At 43.2% G+C, this 12,410-nt stretch overlaps 1 protein-coding gene across 2 annotated transcripts in view; it reads right to left on the reverse strand.

Moving 5' to 3' along the window:
- The window catches only part of LOC137431051 (phosphatidylinositol 5-phosphate 4-kinase type-2 beta), a 193,953-nt gene that overhangs the window by 69,923 nt on the left and 111,620 nt on the right, over positions 1-12,410 (reverse strand). For both annotated transcript variants that reach the window (XM_068121931.2, XM_068121930.2), the window contains exons 4-7: positions 2,415-2,567; positions 1,864-2,010; positions 1,537-1,575; positions 329-442 (exon numbers count right to left, since the gene is read on the reverse strand). In XM_068121931.2, the coding sequence (XP_067978032.2) occupies positions 329-442; positions 1,537-1,575; positions 1,864-2,010; positions 2,415-2,567 (453 nt within the window). The remainder of the gene's footprint in view (positions 1-328; positions 443-1,536; positions 1,576-1,863; positions 2,011-2,414; positions 2,568-12,410) is intronic.

A 12,410-nucleotide genomic window follows, 5' to 3' on the forward strand; every position in this document is an offset into this window, starting at 1 on the left:
CTTGAGGGTCTGGACGTTGGTCGTGTTCAATCATCCGTTTTGCAAAAGAAGAAATGGAATCTTTAACCTCAACAAATGAGTCAAAGCACATGGAACAGCCGGTTTAATGAACTCTTCCCAAAAAAACATGGCATATAAATACCAATGGCCTATTCTAGCAATGCATCAGAACGGTAGTCTGCATGCGCAGGGATGAGCACACGAACAACAGGTTATCGTTCCACTACGTAGGAGGAAAAGGTGAGTACGGAGGCTGAATGTACGACAATAGCTTCCGTTTATATACATGGCAATACAGCAAAATAAAACAACCGAACAAGCAACTCACCTCAACGTCCTTCTTCAATTTCCCCAAAACCATCTTCTTGTTCTCTTCTCCAACACAAAGTTTTTGCTTCTCGTTGATGAAATCTTTATCTTTAAGAGTTGGTAATTCTTTCGCCTACACAGTCGGCAATAACAAGCAATAAGAATTCATTTTATCCTTTCCTGAACGAAATGAAAAGCATTTAAAATAGCCAAAAATGAAGAGTGGTTTAAACCAAAATGAACCAACTCATTTAAACTCAAAATGTGCAATCTCTCTTGGCTTGTACACAGAGTATCAAATTTTCTATTCAACATCTAAATATCTATAAAGCTCAGTTGACTTTTTGCTCCACCAAATAACAGCGAAACGGGGTTGAGTAAAAGGGTGAAAACTCTACAGATGCTGTGATAAATAACTACCTCTGTCGGTTTGAATATTTGAAAGAGAATAGACGTCTGGATCAATTTTTGAATTAAATTTAAATCCCGATTTATATATGTATATATATAAACGCGAGTTGTCTGTGTATGTCCGCGTTTTATTCAGAGATGGCTGAACGGATCTTCATCAAACTTTCAGAGGTTCATCAATGAGTGCCTGGGAGTGTTTTAGGCAAAAAAAGATATATTTGAAAAAAAAAGTTCGTTTTTTTGGAGTTAAAAAAAAATAAAAAAATAAAAAAATAAAATAAAATAAAATCGTTCGATAGTGCCGAAGCCTTTATAAATGAATGACGGTTATACACAAGTACACATTCGCATAAATAAATACAAAACAATTACCAGACATTTGAATACAAATAAATCAAACAATTCCGGAAGTGTACGAATTTGGTAGTACGGCTTCTTCTTCTTCCTGATCGGCATCACACTTAACCCAGAAACGTGAGCCACATTCACTCAGAAGCCACTCCCCTTCCCTGCCTCCCCCCTCCCCTTCCCCCCCTTCCCTCCCCCCGCCCCCCCTGTCCCCCGCCCGGCGGGTACTTCTGCTAATCTATTATAAATTGGGATAAAACAGCAGCACCCGATGAAGTGGTAATTTCCTCGATGGTGGTCTATGCTCAAAACTAATAGTTAATCACCTTTCACCCTGAAGATTTAACTGACTTCCACATTCCCGAGCATAATTCACATTTCCAATACATCACCCGGGAAATTGATTCATTCTCAAGCACACCATCCCACAAGCAAATACAGAGAGGGAGAGAGGTAAAGAGAAGTTACCTTCTCTTTCTCGCTGGCTTCTCTTGCTACGGTAGAGCCCTACAAAGCACGAGTCAAAAATCAAGATTAAGCAATAAGAGAAATGCATGAAACCGCAATTCGTACAACCGATCTAGAAACATCTGTAAACAAAAAAGGTAGATACAATTAACAGCACAACAGGAGAGTTTTAGAGTAACTGGAGAACGAGCTATCAATCGGACCAAGGCCGGATGGAATATACCAACTTGAGTTGAAGAATCATCAAGTTTGAGAAAAATCAAGAACAACAGAGATTTGCTAGCAGCTCGTTCCCATAAGAGCACACACTTGTACAACATTCCTTACTTTGAGATCGTACTTGCGATGCAAGCGCAACTGGGGGTTGAAAACGTTGCACATCATGAGCATGTAGGTCTCAACACCATCCACCGTGAGCCTGTACATGCCCAGGAACTGGGGCAGCAGTGTAGCACCGTGACACTCGACGACATACTACATCGGTTGGTGAAAGAAAGCACATTGAAATGAAAAAAAGAAGAAGGAGATCGTTTGTCCCGTACCAGGTGTTAAAGCTTGGGTAAAGCAGGGATGTTCAAAACTAGGCTCAGTACATGCAAATAGAATTCAGATGTAAGATTTATATGAAATATGACTTTACTGAAAATTATTGGGAGGATTTGGGTGGGGAGAGAATGGTTAGGATGTTATCCGCAGATCCATGAGGTCAATCTGCAATGACGTCATTTCCTAACGAAAGAGCCTCTGGCCTAAGGTTGCCCTAGCTCTGAATGAAGAAAGTCACGATTGAACAAACTCGTCAATCCTACGAAGGGCATCATGCAACAAGTTTGAATAGAAAAAGGAAAAACGTTTTTAAAAGCTACATTCTTGCACACCTGGTGGTATTTCTTGAGCATACTGTGCATCTCAGCCACATCCTCTCCAGTGATGGTTTTGATGATCAATCGACCATCGAAAGACGTGAGGAAGCGGCCGGTGCTGCGGCCATGCGAGTCGCTGTTTATGGGTGCTGCTCGAGTAACGGAGACCTGAGGGCGAGGAGCGTGGAGAAAGATACTACGATACTCGTACAGTAATGTATTTTAATAATCATACTGAAGACTCCACCCGATGCCGGATATTTCATCATCCAAACAAGTAGTCAGGTTCACTATGTTTTTTCTTTCAAAAATTTTGGACATTAGCAAAACTATACATTTTTGGAATATTCAGAGCACGAGGAATCCAAAAATTAATGTTGGCATTTGCGTAGACACCTTTGCGAAAATGACACTCAAGACAGTGATGAAGAACTGTAAAAGCATATTCCTGAACGGTATAGACCTAGTCGATCTCGGTTTCGAGTCGATCTCGATCTCGAGTCGAAATGTGGTTTGAAAACCACATTTCCAAGCTGGCCTCCAAAGCCAGTCGCCGACTGGGCATCCTCCGTCGTGCGAAGTCCTTCCTTGGCACACCTGAGCTCCTCACCACATACAAGGCTTTCATCCGCAGCTCAATGGAATACTGCTCTCCCCTCTGGGCTGGTGCTCCTACCTCACACCTAGCTCGGCTTCACGCTGTTGAAACCAAAGCGTTCAGAATCATTGGAATCTCCCGTGATGAAGCTAACTCTGAGGGCCTTTCACTCACTCACCGCAGGCAGGTTGGTGGTCTTTCTGTCTTCTACCGACTCCTCTCCGGCCTTGCTCCTCCAGCTCTTTCTGGGCTCTGTCCCCCCAATATTCCTAAAGGTCGCACAAGATCTGCCTGCAACCCTCTATGGTTAAACTGCCAAAATCAAGACTCTCTATTCACCTTCACTCTTTCATTCCTCTTTTCTCCCGCCTCTGGAACATACTCCCTCACTCTCTTCAATCCCACTCCACCCTCCAGGTCTTTAAAACAGCTGTTCACCACCATCTCTTATCTTCCCCCATCTAAAACCTTGATCTTTTCTACCCACGCTAATTTCACACCAAATCCTCTTTTTTGAAATACCAACTTCTTTCCTGTAAGTCCTTGGTGTCCTTGTGTTTATACTTGTCCCACCCCCCCACCCCCCTTGCCCATGCCGCCTTCCCCCATGCCCTCTCCCTCCCACACATTCGCGATGTCCCTCACAAATGTTGTGTTTATGTGCTTCCCCTTCTCTCCCCATCTTGTCTACCGCTCCCCTTTTTATATACTTTGTTTGTTTGTCTGTTTGATTGATTTGTTTGTGTGATACATGTTAGCTCTTTCACGAGCCTCGATTCTGTATACAAAAAAAAATCAAAAAAATCCTGTGTATTGGACTTATAGTTCAATCTGATACTAACAAGGCTGCTTTCTTGCTTTATTAACCCATACCTATAACTTCAAAGGACTTGCAACATCATGTATTATGTAATACAGTTATATCACAAATATAAAGATAATGGTTTTCAACTACCTTTGTTTGTTGCTTTTCTATAATCCTGAGCACTATTTTGAGGCCTTTATTGGATTCCTTGACCCAGAAAACATAGGATTAGCATATTTAATTAAGTTTCTGGGTTGACTAGAAGCCGAGATAGCGCAAAATATGTATTTTATGGCGGCCATTTTGAAAATCCAAAATGGCGGCCATGCAGGTGCCTGTGCAAAAGCCAACATTGATTTTCGGATTGTCCATGCTCTGGTGATTCCAAAAATGTACAGGTTTGCTAATCTCCCAAAACTTTGAATGAAATTATATTTGTTAACATAGTGAACCTGACTAGAGGCAGTGGAGATGCATCGTTCACCGTCAAAATGTCGAAATATTGCAACGCGATCAAAAAGTGTTTAACGCGACATTCAAACGGAGGAAAATACCACCAGCTCAACTCATCCTTACAATATCACAGCATGACAAAGCTATCGGCCAAGCTATACAGCCAGCAACTAAATGGGACTGATTATTTGAATTTTTTTTGGCAAAATCTTTCCACAAACTGCTGCGCATTAACTAGATGACAAATGAGCCCCCATCGACTGTGCTAAGTATACTTTCTTGGCAAGAACAGCAAGCAAAGACCTCCAACTGCAGCATTATGGAACATGGAAACCCCGGCCGAGTCATACCAAAGATTTTTTAAATGGTACGTGCTACTCACTAGCTTGCTCGTCTCTCAGCATTTAAATGGACAGAGCACAGACAACCACCCATAGGTTGGCAACCATAATGCAAGCTTTGATGGGCCGAATGGCCTCTTGCACTGACGTTCCTTGTAAGGGAACTCATAGTATTATTGTTATTACGAGCAGGGACAAGCGGAACGTCCGTGCAATGTAAAACGTGAGTTCAAATCATCACGCCAACCCCTCCCCTCCCATTCACAAAAGTTATCAATCCCTCTCTCGGAAATCTCAAATCATCAACCCCCTCCCCCCTCAAAGTCCACAACCTCCCCCACCCAACACCCATCCCTAAGGCTTCACTCCCTTCCCATTCCAAGCCTTAAAACCACCCAACACCACCATAACTCGTCAATTCACCGTCCACCCCAAACTCTGTCCCACTTTTTCTATCCCATCTCCCAACCCCAACTCTCTGTTCTCCTCGACCCCCTCAGCATCTTCGCAATCATTACATATTTCTTCATTACCTTATAGAAACAGAAGAACATTGAACTCTTTCCCCTCTCCTATCATGCTATCACCGATTTCAAAGAAACCACGATCGAAACAGCAACAGCATGGCTCCTACAGGCCAGGGCCCATCATGGTCACCTGTCCAACTCACAATCCCACGAGATATGTCGAAACCCCATGGAATTGCAACTCTCAAGTGACCATGAGCAGCCTATTTGTGCCAATAAACGATCCTAAACCGTTTATCTTCTTCCTGATGCATACATACACGTCGTCAAAAATAAATAATGATCAATGCCGTGTTTCAGAATCCTGCGAGATTCCCAGAGCTCCTCGGACAAAGATCTTTATAATGGACATGGGTTTTATGGTCCCTGGTCGAGTTGGTCAAAGAGAAAATAGATGGAAATAATAGCAAGGACCCGTGGAAACGACGTGGTAAAAGCCCTTGCTCGAGATAATGCCACTTGGTAATATGGACGGTGTATAGGCAACAGACCGCTGACTCGATCTCTCTTGAAAAAAAAAAAAAATAACCTGGGTTTGCAGCAAAAACATGTGCACTGCCTATATATAATACATTGTAGTTGTGTAGCTCGGATAGATTCCAATTTCACTCGCCCATAGGCTAACACCAGAGGCCTAAACCCTGAGGACTATAACTCCTGTGGCCTTCACAAGGCCCATGAAGCCTTTCAGCTCCAACCTTTTGACATTAGATCATACTTTTAACAGTCGCTTTGGTCGTTTTACATTGAAGGCAAAAGTTATAAGGAGGGCATGGTGATCGTGAATATGACAGCTCTGAAGATGTCTTTGACTTCGCATATCACCAAAATTGTGCCCGTATGATTTTTTTAGGTTTCAATTGTAGGTGGAGTCAGGCTAGCTTTCCAACCAATAAGTGGAAAGGAGTATTAAAGATGGACGGACAAGTGTATTATATAGATAAGCAAGCACAAAGAGCTCAAGAGACTCGAGTTGAGAGGGAGAGGCGACATTCACAGGTCAGCTGATCTCTCCCAAGTGATCGTTCTTGAAATGGTACCACTATACCTACACAAACATTAATATACACCCTAACTTAGGCATAGACTATCAATCCTCGGGGTGGGGGGAGGAGGGACAATACCCGGCACAATACAATATTTTGTACAATTCTGCCATGCGTAACCCGAGTTTGTATGCAAGTGATGAAGGAAATTGTCCAGACAGTTTACAATCTCGAAGTCGGAGGTCATTTGTGGTAAAATCAAACGTTAATAAATAAATAACAACACTGCATCAGAAACTAAAACTGAAAATCATAATAAGAGAATGAACAGAGCGGAAGAAATGGAAGAAAAGAATGGGAGAAAAGATATACTGGGACCATAAAAACTAGAAAACAACAATGGATGACTTGTAAAATAACCAGCTTCGGTGGCGTAAGGGTTAAGAGTGTCCTCTCTGAATCTGGGAGGTCACGGATTGAACCGCAGCCGAGTTATACCCAAGACTTTAATAAAATGGTGCATGCTGCTTCCTTGCTAGATGCTCAGCATTAAAAAGGTTAGAGCACAGACAAACAACCATAAATTGGTAATAATAGCCGAGGCTTTGATGGGCCTAATGGCCTCCTCCTGCATCAAAGTTCCTTTTAAGGGAACTCGTATTTTTATTTATTAGAAGAAAAACACAACGGCTGAGTCAGCACCTCCCTCAAGTGGATTGTAGTTATTCCCTCTAATGCTTTACCAATAACGAAGCATATGGTACTTATTCTTTAACTGCTGATCTGGGGCATTGCCTACGAGGCCCTAAATCCAACCTTTCCAGTAAGAATGCACACAACTTGCTATTCCCCTTCTTCGCTCCTCTCGCCAGGTACAAACTGTTTTCACACCTGGTATGGTCTCACCCGTTACATCAGACATGCTGGTGGCCTCCCAGTATTCTACTACCTCGTTTTTGGTCTTGCACCCTCTTCCCTTTTGGTTCTGTCCCTATCAGGTTTCGACAGTGCACACACAATCTGCCATTAACCCTCTTGTTATCCTCCCAAAATCCAGGCTCACTGCTCACCTGCACTCATTTGTTCCTCTCACCTGTGGAGCAAACCTCCCCAGCCTGTTCAATCCCATTCTTCCCTCCAGGGCTTCAAGACAGTTATTCACCACCACCTCAGGTCATCCCCCATCCAGACTCGTGTTCTCTTCTACCCCGAATGAAACAATTCCTAAGCACTCCCTTTTTCAAGTTTACTGTGATTTTCCCCCTTCCCTCTCACCTCTTTATGTTTGTTAGTTGTCGGTTGGTTTGTTCCTCTTCTGCTTCATCCCCAATTTCCAGCTGTTCTTCTTCTTCTTCTTCTTCTTCTTGTGTTTCATTTAGCTTGTGTGCAGCTTGTTCACTCCCATGTGTCCTCTCCCCACCCCCCCCCCCCCCAACTCTCCCACAACGCCCCCATGATCTCTCCCACAAGCCTTGGTTACGTATACAAAATTCACAAAATGGCTGGTAAAGCCCAATCTTTAACAAGAGTATTGTGGGAACTTCAACACACTCAAGCTGGCATACAGATCCTCCTTTGACAGTTTATAGTTGGCTGAAGATTTGAACCCAGTCAAAAGAGTTCACAGGTGAGTGTGTACACCTATCGGCTATCTTATTTAAAAAAAAAAAAAAAAAACACCTTTAGAGGCCATTTTCCCCCGCAAAGCGGGGGTTGGCCTTTTTCGGGAACCGTGGTTGTTGTTGTTTTTTGGTCCCCTTTTTGAAGCAATGTTTTACGGCCGGATGCCCTTCCTGACGCCAACCCTTTTTGCCGCCTTTAACGACAAACAGGGATTTACCAGTGAACTGGTACTCAATTAGCCGACCTCGGAAGGATGACAGGCTGAGTCAACCCCCCTGGCGTTAATTCAGCGATCGACCGGGATTCGAACCCAGGATCCTAGGCACCCTAGCCGCTAGCCCAACACCAGGGTCCACCCAACACTCAACACCAGGGCACCAGGCTATCTTGCCAGCCCGAATTGAAGCACTGAGTAAGGATGTATTAAAACAACATAGTCTTGCACTGACCTTATGCCCACCAATACTCAGCATATAAATGCATTATTTCAACTGGTATAAATGAAATATTAAGAAACAGTGAGGTCACCCGTGGGAATCCCACGAGCATGGACGTGTGAGACATTTCGGCATATTGAATTAGATGCTGCACCTGCACATTCCGTTTCAGTTTCACAACACACACACACACACACACACACACACACACACACACACACACACACACACACACACACACACACACACACACACACACACACACACACACACACACACACACACACGTCTGAAGTGTACGTGCCCTTCCCCCCTCCCCCCGCCCGGTAACGCGGGGTACTTCTGCTGGTAACTAATAAAATAAAAACGAAGAAATATCTCTTGGCAATTTCCAGAAACTCGGTAAAATTCGATGAAATTCGCTTGGTGAATTCACTCGGTTTCTCGGTGAAAATTTTCCTTTGGGCGGTGTATAATCGCTCCAAACGAAATATCTCAGCAATTTCCCGTCTGTTAAATTATTTATTTTACATATGTGAATGACACGTCCATGCACACGTGAACCTTTACTTCCGGATAATAATGTTGAATGAAATAAGAACGAATAAATATATGTCGGCATCATTGTTGACGTTTTTGTGACGACTGTCAAACGGAAAAGTAATATATCTTAACGGAAAAGAAAAAGCGAATTTCAAATATATGTCGACATGTTGCCGTCTGTGTTATGTTGGGTGGTGTATGATACATCAACAACAACAACAACAACAGGCATTTTAAGGCCATTTTCCCTGCAAGAGCGGGGGTTAGCCTTGCGGTCCCCATGACAATCTTCTCCATTTTGCCCTATTTTCTGAATCTCCCCTTGTTACCCCCCTTGCCCGCATTTCTTCTTCGACCATCTTTAGCCAAGTCTTTCTCGGTCTTCCCCGTCCTCTACTTCCTTCTACATTCATTTCCATCACTCTTCTCAACCAGTCACTTTCATCCTTCCTCAACCCATGACCAAACCATCTCAACCTGTTTCTCTTCACAGCATCCATCACAGGCTCTATTCCCATCATCTTTCGCAATTCATCATTTGTCTTCCCCTCTCTCAACGATACTCCACACATCCACCGAACCATTCACATTTCCACCCTTTCCAGCCTTCGTTGCTGCTCTACGTTCATTACCCATATCTCGCTCCCATAAATCATAACACTTCTCACACATGCAGCATGCACCTTTCCCTTCAGCTTCAACGGCACTCCCCTCCTTGTCAGCACGCCACTCAGTTCCCGAAACTTCTTCCATGCACATCTCACTGTAGCAACTGTTGCCGAGTCTGATCCACCTTCTCCATTCAGCATGTCTCCGAGGTAACAAAATGTTTTCACACCTTCCAGCTTCACGCCGTCTGCAAGATCCAACTCAACATTTCCTCCATCTGCAGCTCCCTCTGTGTACACCTTACACTTGAATGTAGCTGCCACACTGGTTAATGACACTCTCAAACCACTACATTTTTGATGAACCCACTCAGCGCACATTGTACATTGAATGGAATTCACTCCGACACCCTTCCTGCACACAGCACACGGCCACTTCCCAGTTATTTCCACCTCACCACATGCTTTACCACTTGCCATTACCTTCGTTTTTCCGATAATCACCTTCAGACCTTTTGTCTCCATACATTCCTGCCACTTGTTCATCTTCTCCTTCAGTCCATCCATACTTTCTGCAATCAACACCAGATCATCTGCATACAACAACTCCCACGGTAAACCCGCCTTTACGTTCTGAGCCAGCACCTCCATCACAGCTACAAATAGTAGTGGACTTAGTACCGACCCCTGATGCACTCCCACCTTCACCTCAAACTCGCCACTGTTCCCGTCCTTCGTCCTTACAGCTGTGCGCGCTCTTTTGTACATTGCCATCACTACTCTGATCAACCATTCCTCCACTCCTAACTTCCTCAATGCCCATGTCACTACTTCACGTGGAACCCCATCGAATGTTTTATCCAGATCAACAAACCCAAGAAACAACTTTTTCCTCTTCTCCATGTACTTCTCCTGCAACTGCCTCACGATAAAAAGCACGTCTGTCGTTCCTCTTCCTGGCATAAATCCAAACTGCATTTCGTCAATCTTCACTTTCTTCCTTATCCTCCTCTCCAACACCCTTTCCAATACCTTCATTCCATGCTCCAATAACGGTGTATGATACATCGTGGCGCGATTTTAAAAAAATATATCTCTGCATTTTCCTGCGTGTGCGTGAATGTTCTCAATTATTGCTGACACCGAGTCTAAAACCATCGATAAAAATGAAATCAGATGGTGAGTTAGATTGGAGATAAAGGCGTGAGAGAGACTCAATGGCCTTGAAATTACAGGCCTTTGAGAATTCATTTCATTCTATAAAAGGAAACTTTCATGGGATTTTATTCCCATTTTTTTTTCAACCGAGTCTAAAACTATGTTAGCGACTGTGAAAAATGAAATGATATATCGAATTGGAGTTGAAATAAAACTGTGAGAGCAAGACAGCACGGGCCTAACTAAACAGGCCTCAAAGCTATGCGAGTTAATAAAATGGTGGATATTTGTTTATGAAGCCTCTCCCAGAATGGGTGGAGCTACTCTCCTAACAGAGTAAGCCACACCCCCGGACAGACAGACAGACAGACAGACAGAATCACCTACGGCTAATATAATATAGATAAATGCTTTGGTCACAATGTCAAAAATTAAATGGAAGGGATGACATACAAACGTGTTGGACGGACTTTTCACCATGTTAAATGAAAGAGAATGTCATTTTTCAGAAACGACAATCTTGCTTTCCCGTACAAATGCCCTCGCTTACACGAGGAAAATAAAATTAGTGATGATTATGATGATGATGATGGGCTGGCAGAATGGCCTAGAGGTGCAAACACTTAGTGATGATTATGATGATGATGATGATGGGCTGGCAGAATGGCCTAGAGGTGCAATCACTCCCCTCTAAGATGCGTAGCCTGGGTTTGAATCCCGACCCAGCTATAAACTATCATCCCGGCGGAGTTTCATCAATTTGTGTGCTGTCCCTCAGATGAATGTTAAACGGGCATCCCGTCTACCGGCATTCATTGGTGGATGTTAAATATCCCATGGTGTCCTTTGCGACGAGAGTACCATGGCCAAATTCATGCCCTAAGTCCCGATTCTGAGGGGCGACCCGACCAGGATTCTAGCTCGCCTCGTAACTTTTGGCAGCACCAACCAACGTGATGAAGATTATGATGATTTTAGGGTTAGTGCAGATCCTCCTTTGAGAATCTTTGGTAAAGTACAAATTTCCTATCTCTGAACTTGCAGCAATAAGCATCGCCGATTTGTCATTATACTTCTGTGGGCAGGTGGTCCCCATAAAGGGCATTCGTGGCTGGTAACTAAAGTCACTTCAATCTTTTCCTGGCAAGGTTGTGTGCTGGTTCCTCTGGAAACAGCGTTGACTCCTATATTATATTTTTGGGAAATTCAGTAACAACATGCTGCACAAAGTGTTCAAAACGAGGAATGACACTTAAAAATAAACTACGTGCATTTTTAGCATACAGTACTTGTTACGAGTAAAGTAGAGCATTGGCTTATGCTCAACTGTCACAGTCACTGTGTGATTGGATCATTAATAATAAAAGACAATGTGTGTCGGTTTGGTTTGATTTGCACAATTCATTGGTGATTACCTTTACAGTCGTGGTCAAAAATATTGGCACCCTTGCACTTTTTTCAAATAACTCACAATTTTCTCTAAAATAAGTTGAAATTGACAAAAGTATTTGGTCTCCACAATTCTTTATTTCACTGTTAATATTACAAAACCTTTGTTTTTGATTCAGAACTTAATAAATATTTTTAAAACAGAAAATAAAAAGAAACGACATTGACAAAATTATTGACACCTAAGACTTAATATTTGGTAGCCCGGTCTTCGGACCAAATAACTGCGGTCAAGTGCTTCCTATAGCCATGAATGAGCTTCCTACACCTCTCTACTGGCAGTTTGGCCCACTCTTCTTGTACAAACTGCTCCAGTTCTCCCAGATTTGAAGGGTGCCTTCTTCCAACTGCTGTTTTCAGATCTTCCCACAGGTGTTCAATGGGATTTAGATCTGGACTCATTGCTGGCCACTTCAGAACAGTTCAGCGTTTTTGTCTTGAACCATTCATGGGTGCTTTTTGAAGTGTGTTTGGGGTCATTGT

Source organism: Myxine glutinosa, chromosome 7 (assembly GCF_964187855.1).
Source record: "Myxine glutinosa chromosome 7, kmMyxGlut1.1, whole genome shotgun sequence".
NCBI classification, from domain to species: domain Eukaryota; kingdom Metazoa; phylum Chordata; class Myxini; order Myxiniformes; family Myxinidae; genus Myxine; species Myxine glutinosa.